Source organism: Dreissena polymorpha, chromosome 9, assembly GCF_020536995.1.
Source record: "Dreissena polymorpha isolate Duluth1 chromosome 9, UMN_Dpol_1.0, whole genome shotgun sequence".
NCBI lineage: Eukaryota > Metazoa > Mollusca > Bivalvia > Myida > Dreissenidae > Dreissena > Dreissena polymorpha.
The window spans coordinates 65,856,568-65,873,445 of record NC_068363.1 but is presented as its reverse complement, the minus strand read 5'-3'; the positions used below and the strand labels follow the sequence as shown (position 1 = coordinate 65,873,445).

Sequence of the window (16,878 nt, the reverse complement as noted above, 5' to 3'; positions counted from 1 at the left end):
TAATCCTTAAAATTCTTACCTGCGTCGCGCTTTTGTTGATATTTTACTCCCCACACAGATCTTAAAAAGTCACGTGGTATAGGCACCGTGCCAAAACGTGAAAATATCCCTTTAAAACTAACAATGATAGAGACCTATTTTTTTGCATTTTGTTTCTAAAAGAAATTGGAAATACAATGTATAAAAACCCGGAAATGTCATTTTTGAGCCATAATACCCATTTTCCAGCCATTGCCACACATAAATCACTCGCCATTTTCTTAAACAACGTAAGTGCGTCATTACCCATTAAATTGCTGTCACCCCGCTCGATTATTGAAATGCGCGCACATGCCGGGAACCTCGCTCTTTCTCTACCTACTTTCAGTTTCAACAGAAACCTCCACAGACGATGTGATAAATCCCTGTAACTATTGTTTACTCACTTAATGGGGTAATCAACAAAATATGTTTTAAATTGCATACATATGAATCATTCCTTACCAATTGTTTAACTTGATTTCGTCTGCCATGGTGATTTACAGAACAAAAAATCAGCGCGTCGAAAATTAAATCTGGCGCCCATAGTATGTATTGGCTGTTGTTGTAGAGAAAGAGCGAGGTTCCGGGGTTTTCAGGTGTTTACACACGGACTGAACAACATGTAATCACACCGTTAATTACTTATTTTTTTGCAAATACCTAAAGTTATTTAAAAATCTTAAGTGCATTAAAGACAGATTTTTTGCAGTTTGTGCCGATGTCTAAAGGTATCAGAATAAATCATCGAATACGTCTAAAATCGTTGACAAAATTTCACGTTCCGTGAAACATAACCGTTTAGTACAAATCGAATTTTGAACAAGAGCACAGGCTTATGAAATCAAGTAATTCTTATGTAGTTCACGTAGTAAAAGCAGCATAACACATGTCTTTTATACACTAGTTGAAATTCTTAAGAAAAACTGTTTAAAAAAGTTATTAGAAATAAAGTACCACTATATGTCGTTGTTTAAATCCATTCAAGTTTAAAGGGGGAACCCCAAGAAGTCACGTGATCCCGCACCCTGATATAGAGAAAAGCTATACGGGTACGTTCATATACTTTTACTCTTGTAAAAATCGGCACTGAACGTTCGGTCAGACGAGAGCCGACCTAGCATTTCTACGAGTTCGAGTAGTGTTTTCTTGTAGTTAATGTTGGCAAGTAGCCGTTCGTGGTCATTTTTCGTCAATAGGCAACATTTCCCAACAAAATGGTACATAGTTGACGAAAATTGACCGCCATTTAGGCACTAAATGGCTTAAAACTGTTGATGTATTATATCAGGATTTTTTTGGTCAGGTTGATGAAAAATGTTGTTTTATGACAAATTGATAGTGTAAAAGTGACTTGGCAATGCGCCCAACACCTGTGTGTTCGGTCAGTTTGTCTTTCAAGAAAATCCAATTATGTCTGTGAATGTTTGTGAAAATAATAACCAAAAGTGAATCAAAAATATCATATAAGTGTTCATATATTGTTCAGGTATTACATATATTATAAATTGTTCATATCTTATTTTCCACGAATAACGTCGAGCACAGTTCTACCAATGTTTTGGCACATGATGGCGAAAATTAAAAACAAGTAAAAACCACCCAATATGTCCATTTTCAGTACATATACGCAGTCTGATTTCTATTAAGTGCTCGGGCATGAAAGAAGTCCTTATCAAAACGCCTTAAATGGGCCTATTCACAGATTTTGGCATTTATTGTAGTTTATCTTTAAATGCTTTATATTGATAAATGTAAACAGTGGACCTAAAAAGCTCCAATAAAAAAAAAACAAGAATAAAATTAAAGAATTAAAGAAAGAAAAAAGTAACTCTCAACTGGGCTCGAACCACTGGCCCCTGGAGTCAAAGTCTATAAGCAATCCTCGTAGTATCCCTAAATATAACGACAACAACAGAACTCTCAAAATTATTCAATCGTTTCGCGTTACAACGCTTTATAATTTTCAGATTTTTAAATCGACAAAAAGATGCATCTAATGGATATTTTAGAGCACGTTTATATTTAGAATGACTGTTTCCTCACAAATATCATAACTCCAACAAACATTTGCGAATCTGAAACTTTTTTTAGTTTTGTCAATTTACCAAAACGTGAAAATTAAACTTTTAAGTGTTTTATATTATATTTTAAGATTCAATCGATCAAGGTAGACTACTTAAATGTGTAAACTCCTTAAAGATGCATCGCGCTTCTTTTTTATTTTATTTATTTAAATGTGTGTTGATTGTTGTTTCAAATAGGTTTCACGCCTATAATTATTTAAGATCAAATAATATCACCACGTTTACAAAATTACAGTGACACGCAGGTAACACCCGAACAATTTTAGCCACGGTATAGAAAATTGAAGTTAAATGCATGTGCGTTAACTGTCAGTCTAGATAAGCTTGTGCAGTCCACACAGGCTAATCGGGGACGACACTTCATGATATGACTTGAATAGTTATCCTTCAAACAAAAAAAAATACCATAAAAAGAGTAACTTTCATCCCATATTAGCTTGTGAGGACTGCCCAGGCTAGCATGGGACGATACTTACCGCAAGTTCATTAAACCCGGTTTTCTCAGATCGAGGATTATTGCGTTCTTCGATAAAATATTGCGAGTCATTTCTTGTATCATGATCGATTACTTTATGCAACTACAGCTATGAACATATTTACCATATTTACCATATTCAATAATTTACAGGGTTTTTGAAATGTGTTTTTTTACCAAGTGGGTGCATGTATATATCCGTTATCATGCAGCCTTTGGTTTAGCCGAAAACTTGATTTCTTTTTAAAATAGAATAATGTTACCTTTCAAGGAGTAAATGGCATATACGAATACAACTTTATTTAAAATTCATCAACAATTTGTTTTTTTATAAATATAGTGAAATGACTGCTGACAGGTTCACGGCAATCCCTGGTTCAGACCACATACAATATGGGAGCAGCGGTCAAGGGAAACCGGAAGGAGAACACCACAATAAGACAGTTTTTCACATTCAACAGCTATCACAGTTAATTCAATTTTGGGCGTTTTTCGTGACACCTAGGCCGTCCCTACGCCGGGAATGGTCAGTTGCCGCAGACGGCGGTACGAGTTGATGCTGTTATTCTGGGGATTCCCCTCGTACGTCGGCGGTCGCGAATAGTGTGTCAGCGGCCCGTTATCAGTGTCGTCGATGGACGCCCGCGGCGCCTGCACATGACGAGGCTGGGGAACATCGAGCGTGGCGCGCGGCGGTTGGGATTTAGCGCGATCCTCTTCCCAGGCATCGTACGACTGCTGCTGCGGCTGCTCTCGCCTAGGAGCGTACGCAGGTGACTTCTGGGCGCGTTCCAGGCGGCTGCTGTCGGTGTAGAATATCTCCGGCGTTACCAGGCGGTGCTTTTCCGGATGATGGCCCATCTCGTCGAGATGCCCCGTGTAGAGAACGCGCACCTGCAAGTCATGAGATCAACGTGTGTGCCAATAGCGATATTTATAAGAACCAATGTACCGGTAGTGCAATATTAAACATACATGTGCACATATTGGCTTAAAACCAAAGGTGATTTTTAATTAAACAAGAAATTATTTCGCACATTATAGGGAAAGCATTTGCATCCTCGAATAAGTCAGCGAAGCTTATTTTCATTTGAAGTGTACAAGTACAATAACGTAAAATTTATATTTCCTCTTAAAGATAACCGCACAATCATACGACTATGTCCCATAGTAATGTTAGTATATGCACTAGCATAAATACAAACGTCCCGTGTGAGTCACGCGCCCGTTACAGAAAACTTAAAATGCGGAAAGTGTCGTTTCAGATTAGCCGGTGCAATACACACAGGCTAATCAGGGATGACACTTTCCGCTTTTATTCTTTTTTTTAAGTTTAAAGAAATCATCTCGGTCGTTGAATACGAAGTCACCTCACTGTGTCCACCACCTCACCCAGTCCACCCACCTTGGCCTGTTTCAGCGGGGAACAGCAGCAGCAGATGGCGGCCGTGATGACGGCGACGATGATCTCGTTTAGCGCGAAGAACGCTATCACCATGGGGATGAGCCACTCCGCCGCCGAGATTGTGTTGCCTTCCTTCCTCTGTATAATAGTATTACTCTGGGAACACGGGCTAAATGCGTGTGCGTAATGAGTCGTCCCAGAGTAGCCTGTGATATCCACACAAGCTAATCAGGGACGACACTTTCCGTCTAAACTGGATTGTTTTGCTAAGAAAATACTTTTCCGTAAAGAAAAATACCATAAGCGGAAAGTATCGTCCCTGGTAAACGTATGCGGAGTGCACAGGGTAATCTCGGACGACACTTTACGCACATGCATTAAGCCCGGTTTTCCCGAAACGAGGCTCTCATACAGTCGATAAGATTTACTAGTCACTAGAGATACCGATTTGTTCAGAGTGTCGCGTTTTTTCGTATTATGGCATCTGCGAGGATGACTACCGGTATTCTCGATCTTATTTAAATATTAAACAATCACAATGTTTAGCATAATTTTTGTTTGAATTAAATTTACTTATGTTATAGACTTATGCCTCACATCGTCAATTATAACTAAGGAATAATTTATAATTATGGGGCCTAATCAGTACCCGTACGAATCAAATGAAATTACACGAAAGAAAATATAAGCATATTCTGATTCGGGCAATGTTTTGATTAGGTACTAACGCAAAAATCCGAAAACAAATAATTCATTTCCTATTGGTTAGTCTGTTATTTATACAACTGTACCTGTTAAAGTCAATTCATGGTGTCTATTACTTCACTAACATGTGTACTTCAATAAACAATTAATTGCAGTAAGTTGCACCAATTAACGACATTCTATAAATCTTAAATGTTCTCAAGTCTACGAGTTGCGTAAGTAGCGCAGCAAAAGGAGCCACGAGATACGTACTCAAGAGCATTCTTTCAATGTAACGTTTATATATACCAATACACAACGAAAAAGGAGCCACGAGATACGTACTCAAGAGCATTCTTTCAATGTAACGTTTATATATACCAATACACAACGAATTGGTGTTAGGTGCGAATGAATTGAACAGCATTTAAATCTATGACATGCAATTCTAAAAATTACAACAATTAAGTAGTTCCATTCTAATGAATAATTGCCATTGTTGATCTTCATATGTTGGGTAAATGAAAGGATAGAAACGGATATACTTATTCAGAAAGAAAATAAATTAGCACCCGTTATCTAAGTAATCTTGTAAAGCGCACGAAAAGAAGATGGGTTGTAAGCGTGTGCTTTATATCAAAATGTTTGACAAAAATGGAGTACCGGTACATTAGAATAGGTCATTTCAAAATTCCAGTTCCTTCTTTGTTGTCACTTTATTAAAGTTGGCCAATTGTATGACCATTTATATTCCAACTTTAAAGTCACGTGTGAGGAAGGCAAAGGGTTGTTTATGGGCTGATGGACAACGATAATGTGAAAACTAGTTTGCTTGCTATTAAAATGAGAACTACTGGTATTTCTGTCATAAAACTGCGTTCGGAAGCAAGACGTATATCATCTTTTCGCTTATTATTTCGTTGTTCAGCATCGACAATTGTGACCTTGGGCTACGCCCCTGATTCTGCATTATGTTAGGAGCTTAAGTGTGTCACAGCAAATAAAATTTAATTATCTTTCTTAACTCCCGATCGCTATATGGGCCTTTTCACAGATTTTGGCATGTATTAAAGTTTATCATTAAATGCTTTTTATTGATAAATGTAAATATTGGATCTAGAAAGCTCTAGTAAAAAATCAAGAATACAATTATAAAAAGAAAAAAGTGACCATCAACAGGGCTCGAACCACTAACCCCTGGAGCCCTGGAGTAAAAGTCCTCCATTTAGACCACTCGGCCATCCAACTCATACAATGAGGCATGTATTTTATACTTTATATAAGCAATCCTCGTAGTTTCAGAAAATATAACGACAACAACAGAGCTCTCCAAATTATTCAATCGTTTCGCGCTGCAACGCTTTATAATTTTAGGGTTTTTAAATCGTCAAAAGATGCATATATTGGCTAGTTTAGAGCATGATAAATATTCAGTATTACTGTTTCCTCACAAATATCATAACTAAAAGGAAAATTTGCTAATCTGAAACAACTTTTTATTAATTTTGTCAATTTACCAAAACGTGAAAAGGCCCCTTTAAGATTTGATTATAGCTGATATGTTTAGCTATTTGATTTTTTTCATTGTTATCTATTCAATTGTTGTAGTCTTGTGCTGGTGTAGGGGTGAGGGCATGGGGACTGGACCGGATTACCCATAAACACAACCTGTCAGGTACGGCGGCCACAATACTAACTTGCGCCGGGCGCAATATTTGAACCCTAGTCACATAAGGGGATATTATGCCGATATACTTACCAGTACAACCATGTAGACCTCGATTGCGAACAGGGCGGGACCGAACAGCAGGGCGCAAAGAACGCTAAGAATCATGAACGTCATTTTCTGAAAATGCAATCCGCACAGGCTAATCAGGGACGACACTTTTCGCTTGTATTGTATTTTGTGTTTTCTATTCTTAGCGAATATCTAGTGAATGCGGAACGTGTGCGGACTTCACAGGCAAATCTGGGCAGACACTGTACTCGAATGCATTAAACAATGTTTCCGCAGAGTAAGGTCGATCAACGAAATATTTTTGAAGCAGCAAAATACAGCAATTTGTGCTTTACAATCTTCATAAATATACTTGTAACATACTTGCTATAAAATAGAAAACATTATTTTTATTATATAGTAATTATTTTATTCGTTATTCAATATGTTATTTATTCCTTGTGCGTTTTTTTTTATTTGAACAATTGTCTGGTCGGTAATGAGACGATATTTTGTATCATTTTCGGTAATACTTGCATCTAGCTTCAAAAATGTAGAGTCATTCGATGGATTTAAAACAAAACAAAAATTCCTAAACGACTCCATACTTTGTACCAATATGAATAGTTGAATATATGAATATAACGTGTGTAATACAATGCAGTGACACCACTGTATTACACACGTTATTGCAACTTAAGTTTTCGATACAATCAGAATCCATAGTCACGTGGTATTTCGTACTTACAAAGTACGAAAGTGTCGTCTTCTGTTCAAGAGACATACAGCCTCCCATCGAGCCTGCGACGATGAACTGAAAATAAATAAAACAAATATGAATGAGTGCTCTTAGAAAACTGAGCTTAATGCATGTGCGTTCAGTGTCGTCCCAGATTAGCCTGTGCAATCCGCACAGGCTATTCAGGGACGAAATTTTCCACTTTAATGACGTTTTTCGCTTAAATGAAGTCTCTTCTAAGCAAAAATCCAATTCATGCGTAAAGTGTCGTCCTTGATTAGCCTGTGCGGAATGCGTAAAGTGTCGTCCTTGATTAGCCTGTGCGGACCGCACAGGCTAATCTGGGACGACACTTTAAGCACATGCATTATGCCCAGTTTTCTCAGAACGCGACTCATATGTGAACCGCGCTCTGTGAACACGGGCTTGAATGCATGTGCGTAAAATAAAGTCCCAATTTAGCCTGTGCCGTCCGCAACAGCCTAAGATGTCATGGTCAGACACGTATTTTCTAAACGAAAATCCATTCTTGACGGAGAGTGTCGTCCATTATTGGCCTGCGCAAACTGCATGGGATTGTCTGAGACAAAACTTTACGCACATTAATTAAGCCCTGTTTTCCCAGGTCGAGTCTCATATTCATCCGCTTTCAGAAAATGACGTTCATGATTCTGGCTCCTCTGGGACGACACTTTACGCACATGCATTGGGCTCAGTGTTCCCAAAATAACCTCGTGTATAGTTTACACAATTTCATGTGGAGAACTCAGAGGTCAATCACGTATACCATACGAATATAACAAAGCACATTAAAATGTTCCTACTGGGTGAAGTGCAACGTACGAGCATAACAGCTCATACTTAATACTCGTTTGCTGTAAATATTTAAGATCGGACTCCATACAATTCAAAAGACAACCTCAGTCGCATACACCAGCATGCACAGACGCACATTTTAAGTTTTGTTTTATCGGTTTCTCTGTTAAAATACATGTAACTTCATCATCACAATGTTTTTTTTCTGAAGAGTAAATATCATAACAATAAGATATTCGTTTGATCTTCATTTGGAGGGAACAACTATTACAAACGATGACCTGACCCAAAGTCGCCTTTTTACGATGCACCAATGAAGCTACCAAACACGAACCATAATCTCTTGACATAAATGAAATTGCTATTTATAGATAGTTTAGATCACTGACACTGACGTTTTATTATTTGTATGCTCTACAGTACACGTATAGTTTAACCCATTTATGCCAAGCATCTTGAAAAAAGGCCTTGGCAAACAGCGTAGACCCAGATGAGACGCCGCATGATGCGGCGTCTCATCTGGGTCTGCGCTGCTTGCTAAAATGAATTTCTGTAAAAAATATTCTAGATATAGAAATAAATATACTAGACATCCCTAATTTTGGAAATAAATTGATCCAATTTAGACGGCTGGGAGAGTCCACTTTGCATAAATGAGTTAAGCGATATTTGACGGACGTCAGACTAGTTTCGGCATCGTCGAGACCTACATTATGTTTCGACCGCGGTTACTGACAATTGCGAAAATAATGCTTCAATCATATTTTTTTATATGTATCTAATACAACAACCTCTCCATAACTATGCGTTAAAAGTTGTTAAACTCGTGAGTGTTTTCTGTCTTTAATGGGTTAAGTCAAAGGCAAACGAGCTTCGTATAAAATTTACATAAAAATATGGAATATAGTATCCTTATCTCTTAGAAAATTGCCTTTTTGTTATCTAACGATGTAGATACATTTTTAACAAGATAATAACTGGTATAGCTTTATAAGAATTTCTTTGATGTTTACCAACATCAAAGTGAAAGGTGTTAGGCCTAACTTTCCGAAAGTCATTTGTAACTATTGCAAGAGGCTATTACCCCAGTTAGGTTTTAATGTTCGCTGATTTCGGTGTGAAGTAGGATGTATCACTGTGGACATTGTAGGCTACACTCACTTAATGGCATAGGTTGAATCGCACGCAGGCACCTGTTTACTTAAAAAAACGTTACGCGAATATTCTAGCGATTTTTTTTTATTTGAGAGCTGAAAAGCAAAATCAATAGTAATTGAAAAGGGCTAATACTGTAACGTTGTAGAACTAAAATTTAATAACAATGCTGACATAAGGTTGGCAAGTGTTTAGTGGTCAACAAGCCCATGTCGCCAAATTTAACCCATCGACTCTTTATAATGCACATTAACTATACTGGTCACAAGACAGATAACTTTAATACTAGCGCATTGCAATGCAATAAACCAAATGACATTCAATTTAAACAAATGCCATTTTTAAATACATCGAACTTAAGGGGCTTAAAGGGGCCTTTTCACGTTTGGGTAAATTGACAAAATTGAAAAAAGTTGTTTCAGATTCGCAAATTTTCGTTTTAGTTATGATATTTGTGAGGAAACAGTAATACTGAATATTTACCATGCTCTTAAATTGCCATTATATGCATCTTTTGACGATTTAAAAACCCGAAAATTTTAAAGCGTTGCAACGCGAAATAATTTAATAATTTGGAGAGTTCTGTTGTTGTCGTTATATTTTGGGAAACTATGCGGATTGCTTTTATAAAGTATAAATACGTCTGATATTGTATCAGGAAGGATAGTTGAGTGGTCTAAGAGGTAGCCTTTTTACTCCAGGACACCAGGGGTTAGTGGTTCGAGTTCTGCTGAGGGCTACCTTTTTTTCTATTTTTAATTTTATTATTGATTCTTTACTGGAGCTTTTCACATCCAACGCTTACATTGATCAATTTAAAGCATTCAATGACAAACTTCAAAACATGCCAAAATCTGTGAAAAGGCCCCTTTAATGAAACATCAAAACTTACCCAAAGGCCGCACCATATTGGCACGCTGGCTATGGTCAGAGCCGAAAGGGTCTCGTTGTCAAAATGGGAGACGTAAAGAAACACGAGTAGGTCCACGATCCCCAGAATGAGACAGACTGCGCCGATCCCGATCTGCAGTCCTCCCAGTAGCTTGAACGACGAAAAGGGGAAGTGGCCCATCTTGGAGCTGTCGATCCCTTCGATCTCCGCGACCCTCCTTCGTTCCATATCCGGTGGGTGGTGCACGCGTATCCTTGGCGACGGCCGCGGCGAGTGGAAATGGTGCTGGTCGTTGTCTGCTATGGCAGATGCCGGCCGGGAGGCAAGGCTTTGTAGCTGGGCTAGAAAGCTGAAAGTGTGTTGATCAAATGAGTCTTTGAAATACCGAGCTTAGTATACGAAAGACTTGACGCACGTTTATGTGTACCGGTATATGGTATACTTTATTGATGTCGAGAATAAGCGTATATATATATATATAATTTATATATACACTATAATATATTTGATATACACTGCTATTTCAACGTCGGTAATAGGCTTTTTACGCAAATCAATAACAATGCATTAATTAATCTGTAATAATACATTAATGTATCACGATAAACATTGAACACAACAAAAATATGTAATTGAACCAAATCAATAAACGTTCATTTTAGTTTTGAAATACAAATGTAACAACCGACAAAAGTAGGTTGTATAAAACACGCTCAGTAACCGTAAGGATTACTTGCAATTGCGTATAAATAACAAATGTTTATACATTCTACGTCCTTTTTCGTTGAACTAAACAAACATGCTATATTATATTCAACAATTTCATAACGACAATACTCGTATCATACCGTCTATAATAGCGTGCATTGTCACCACTATCCATGATTGTTCATTCAGTAACTCCGAAAATGATATACCCTCTGTTAAATGGTCTTACTACTGTTGCACGGTTCAAATTTATATGAACTTGACTTCTTGACAGTTTGTAAACGTCCACTATGCGTTCGTGTTTATTTTATACCATTTACGCACATGCATATTAAATGTGGGTGTTCTGTTATTCTCGTTTTTATTCCTCATCAAAGGATTGGTGTTTTTTTCACGCCGCCAAATGTGCATAATTGCGAAAACGTATAAATGGCCCCTTTTTATCAGTTCACATAAATCATTTAATCATATATTTTTAACTTGAAAATCGTTAGTTTCCGTTCTGGGTTTCACATTTTGATAAAAGTCCTGTGAACACTGACGAAATAGTGTGTTAAGGGATCACATATTCCTTGACATATCCCACGTCTTTATCAATAACGAACAACAAATGTTATCTCAAACGTTGAACAATGAGCGAATACGAAATGCGAAATCCCTTTCCATTAAATGTGACTCGAAATTAGAAATGCTATTGTAGTCAACCGCACGCATTCCATCTTTATATAGCAGGCTAATTGTGCGTTTCATCCACCTTTCAAATGATTTTGTGAGGGCTATGGGGCTGAAGTAGACTGTTTGTATGTTAATCATGGAGGTCATATATGATGGCACGTGTTTACGTCCTTATTAAACAGTTTAAACCTTTTTTTAATATTTGAACCCAAAAATAATTCATCTCAAAGTGCTCGAAATTTCATTGGTTTCATTTTTTGTTGTTCCACATGTGTTTACTATTTGTCTTATCAAATCGGCTAATCGGAAATAAACTTTAAGTTTGTTTTAATATATTGTAAAATTGCCAAACTTGTTTCCATTATTGAATATTTTTAACAACTCGTGGTCAAATAAAGTTTGATTCATACGTAAAATTGAATGAGATTACAGTATATAAAACTGATTGATACACTGAACATAAATGAATGACATATTAATAGGAATGCCTTTTAGCCCGTATCGTGGGGTTACAAACTTTGATATACACGTTCTCATTATTTCTACTTAACATCTTGAAACAAAACCCCTGGCAAGACAATCACATGTCATACCCAAAATGCCTATCAAATGAGTCGTGTTCTGAGAAAATGGGCATAATGCATGTGCGTAAAGTGTCGTCCCAGGTTAGCATGTGCAGTCCGCACAGGCTAATCAGGGACGACATTTTACGCTTTTATGATATTTATAGTTTTAATGAAGTCTCTTCTTAGCAAAAATCCACAGGCTAATTTGGTACGACACTTTAATCACATGCATTATGCCCAGTTGTCTCAGAGCACGGCTCAAATATTAACCCATTTATGCCTAGTGGACTCTCCCAGCCGTCTAAATTGGATCAATTTATTTCCAAAATTAGGGATGTCTAGTATATTTATTTCAATATCTAGAATATTTTTTTACAGAAATTCATTTAAGCAAACAGCGCAGACCCAGATGAGACGCCGCATCATGCGGCGTCTCATCTGGGTCTACGCTGTTTGCCACGGCCTTTTTTCAAGACGCTAGGCATAAATGGGTTAATGACATCGTTCTGTATAAACAGCGGATCACTATTTAACAGAAACTTCAATGGGCCCGTATTCATCAAAGAATTCTTAGACTTAAGTCTATGAATAAAGAATATTCTTTGAATGGCAAAACTCAAGAATTTCTTTCATTTTGGGTCATACTTGTCATTAAACACATCCATCTACATATTCTTCACGTAGAACATTTTATAAATGACATAATAACCAGTGGTAGCCTATATATATAGTTTATATTATGAAACACATATATATTCAAACGGTAGACTGATATCTGTTGGGTCCATATCGGAAACTTGATTGGAGGTCAAGTCAGAACTTTTCGGGCCCATTACCAAAATACTAACACAATTGTTACATTTGTTGCTGCTGGCAACTTATGTAGCAGAGTTGCAATAAATGCGATTATGTTTTTCAAGGTAGACTGAATACTGTATTTTGATGACTCTGATTACTACGAAGATAACGCATTTGCCAAACTCAAGAATTTCTCCTTTTTTTTGGGGGGGGGGGGGGGGGGGGTCAAACTTGGCATTAAACACATAGCCACCGTAAACAGTTCACTAAATAGTCATGGGGAACAATTACTAGATTTATGCAAATCTACAGGTTTATCGGTACGTATTGTTCATAGTTAGGTAGTAGTACGTAAACAAACTTTTGATTATAATAACTGTACGTCTTCCCAATGACTATTAGTTGACAACAGAAAAAAGCTTTACCGATTTTACCGTGCATGATTTTATAACGAATTTAGTGATCACGCCCCGTTACAGTTGCCCTATTATGTAAAAATGTCTCGTCTGATTATTTTAAACAGATGTCAGGTATAATAATGCGATGCGTTACGAGGGAAATTTCTTAAGTTTAAGGGATCATGTTCTATGTTACCGGTATGCAATACTATTGTGTAACACATAGATTACTCAAGTAGATCGTCAGTCCTCAAAGGCTGGTCAGGGCAAACATTTTCCGTCTAATCAAGGTTTTCGCTGACTAGAGACTTCCTTTAAACAAAAAATACCGTAACACGGAATAACTCGGTCCTAATTATCCAATGCGGACGGCACAGGCTAGTCTGGAACGAAACTTACGCACGTGCATGAAGAACCATTTTCCCAGAACAAGGCTTTACTTCTACATGGACCGTTGGATAAATAGTCAGTTGACGTGTCACAACACACAAACAATACACAAAGAAATATAGATATCGAACAGAGAACAACGAGTTATTGAGAAAATATCATACCTACACACAATATTAACCCATTTATGCCTAGTGGACTCTCCCATCCGTCTAAATTGGATCAATTTATTTCCAAAATTAGGGATGTCTAGTATATTCATTTCTATATTTAGAATATTTCTTAAAGAAATTCCTTTAAGCAAACAGCGCAGACCCCGATGAGACGCCGCATTACGCGGCGTCTCATCGGGGTCTATGCTGTTTGCAAATGCCTTTTTTTCTAGACTCTAGGCATAAATGGGTTAACAGAAACAAACATATTGTTAATGCTGCTTCTATCAAATTACTGTTACAGACATAACATACACAATAAAGCCTACACTATATTAGTTTTTAGAATGACATGACCTAAATTAAATATTTAATCTGGTTAGCTATATTAAGTCCCTTTTGTCTGTAATGAGCCATTGAATACTTTGAACACTTTTCGACTTAGTGAATCCGTTCACGACATTTCTTTATACAACATTGTGTTCATCGTTTACATGGCGACTGTCTAACCATTTCGTTACCGGCATGTTTAACTACGCTTTTAATCTGAATTTATTTGTATTGCACGTGTTATCGATGCCATATATATAGTGGTAGTTTCGCCATACCCATTTCAGGATTAACTACATTATATTGAACCGATAACATTTATTTTACAACATATGAATCAACTTGTCTGTTGTGTTACACGCCAAGAGATTGATACTTTTTTATTATAAATGGTTACATGTAGTTACAGTAGCATAATCTCTCTCTCTCTCTCTCTCTCTCTCTCTCTCTCTCTCTCTCTCTCTCTCTCTCTCTCTCTCTATATATATATATATATATATATATATATATATATATATATATACCAATACATAGTGCCAGTTACGCGGTCTCTGTAGTTTTCAGACTGTACTTACGAGGTCAATATAAAAAACGGGGTCTATATACAACCCCGCAATCTAGGCTCCTTTAATTACTATGAGGGGGGTGTAGGGGAGGTAATGCAATCAAATCTCACAATAAGGTCTTAAATCGAAAACCACAATCAGGTCTGAAATTGAAATTGTATATACCTCGCAAATAAGTTCGCTATATATTTCCTTGTATAAGACGTTAAATAAATGACGTATTTATATACAATAATAATAGTAGGTACCCCTATATACCTTAATTCGTGTTTATATCGGATAAAAAAGGGTATGGAGATACATGTATTTAAAGTGGGAACCCCATAACCTATTTCTAAATCAGAGACCCCGTAACTGGCCATATGTGTGAATATATATATATATATATATATATATACCGGTATGCATAATCGGTATTTAATTGTCATTCATCCGGACTCGTATATTCGTGTTTTATAATATAAACTATAACATTTAGTCAATGATACACATATTATAAAGCAACAAAACATGTTATTTACCTGTTTTAAAGTGCCCAACTGCCAAAATCGGCACCACACAATCAGTACAAAAATCGAGCTAAATTTAGAATATAATTTATATAAATAAATATGTATACAAAATGTGCGCTAAAACAATAGAAACTGTGCTGAATTTAGTAACTACCTTCGCGTGAGCAAAATGCAAACAGAAGTTTGTGCAATTTTTCAGCAAAAATATCATTTAATGATAACCTTTTGGATGGTTGGTTTAGGAAAATTTGATTTTGAAGTGGTTCCATATTGCACAATGATGTATATTTAGAATGTTCTTGAATTGGTGAAGTGCGTACAAGTAAAGCGTTTTCATTCCACCCTCGCTGTGAGGAGCGACATAGCTCCGAGTGTGGCATTTTCGGTGCAAACACGGAGCGCAAACACCGATACATCATACTTAATGGATATACTTGTACCCGGTCCGCGACATGGATTTTAGGGATTGACAATTCAGTTTACTTTCGATGACAAATCAACGGAACCACCATTTGGTCCGTTGTTTGCAAGTGTTGAAGTGGCGAGTTAGGATAAACTATGAACGCGGTATGTGCGTGGTAACCAATACCGGTGCCCAACTCTGTTGTCTTGGAAAAAAAGATAACCGTTTAAATAGCCAGGGCGAGGCGATCTCGTTATGCCCGCTGAGGAAATCAAAACATGTAGTATTACATCCTCATTCCAAAGAAATGGTTTACTGACATCAAAATAAGAGCCTTAAGGGTAATCATGCTAACGGACAGCTTACAAAACAATATATACAGAACAGATTGTACCAAACGTAATGCATTATGTTGTCTTTTATAAGACGTGGCATAAATTCTAATAAACATATATTAATTAATGTTCTAAACTTTAAAAAAATGTACATAAATAATACACTTGTAAATCTGAGAAAATCAGAACTAATAACAATATTTTGGAACTTTTACTTCTTTGTGTTTCATAACAAAATATTTCCCGGTTCGGATATTTAGGGTTGAAATAATTGATAAATAAAATCCAGTTCATGTCTCTCGTTGTAGCGTTTAACATAATGTTTATTTTTTAACAAAGTTGTGCGACTAACATTAAAGCTGTAAAAGAATTAAGTTTTTAAACAAATAATCTCGAGGCTACACTGAGTAATACCTTCCAGTTACAAGATTTAAATCCAAAAAATCACAGCGTTTAAAGGATTAAGTCACAATAAAAACAAAATCCCGTTGTTGGATTACGTTCTTAGCCTAATTCCAACGCTCAAAATGTTTTTGTTATTTTCAGGAGGTCTTTAATCAAGAAAGTCGTCTTAAACACATAATTATATTTGGCAAACACATCTGTGCTCATACGATAAATAACTACATCTGTCGATTGAATTACGTGAGTGGCTTTCTTCTATAACAGGATCTAAAAGGATTTTTATGTCATAGATGCCTTGTCGACGTTTGCAAATAAATACTAGAAAATGAAACGATAAAACTTGACGATTTCCTTTCAAACTGTGATGAATGTTGGATTTAGTTAGCCACTACTTATCTTCCGTCGGCGGAAATGTTTACTCAACCAAGTGATTGCTACTTTGTCATTTCACAAGAGTCAGTTGATAAGACACAAAAGCCCAGAAGAAGCAATCACACGATCGAAAAAAGCGCATTACATCAACTGTTATTACACTAGCAACTCTCGAATATATTTCCATTTTTACAAGATTTGTTTTAATTTTTTGCATTGATGGCTGATATTCGAAACCATAAGGTACCGTATTTGTAATTCAATTGTAAATTTTAAGACT

At 36.7% G+C, this 16,878-nt stretch overlaps 1 protein-coding gene across 4 annotated transcripts; it reads right to left on the bottom strand.

Annotated features, from left to right (window-relative positions):
- Nucleotides 1-2,865: 2,865 nt before the first annotated feature.
- Nucleotides 2,866-16,449, bottom strand: LOC127844477 (uncharacterized). Of its 4 annotated transcripts, none has more exons than XM_052374736.1 (6): nt 16,236-16,449; nt 9,989-10,337; nt 7,135-7,200; nt 6,429-6,515; nt 3,986-4,123; nt 2,866-3,474 (listed from the first exon to the last, which is right to left on the bottom strand). In XM_052374736.1, exons 2-6 carry the CDS (start codon nt 10,214-10,216, stop codon nt 3,082-3,084), a joined length of 912 nt encoding a protein of 303 aa, XP_052230696.1. In that variant the 5' UTR covers nt 10,217-10,337; nt 16,236-16,449; the 3' UTR covers nt 2,866-3,081. The 4 variants fall into 4 exon arrangements, with proteins under 4 accessions (XP_052230696.1, XP_052230697.1, XP_052230695.1 ...); XM_052374737.1 differs by lacking the exon at nt 16,236-16,449 and adding an exon at nt 15,093-15,241; XM_052374735.1 differs by lacking the exon at nt 16,236-16,449 and adding an exon at nt 13,533-13,567.
- Nucleotides 16,450-16,878: the final 429 nt, after the last annotated feature.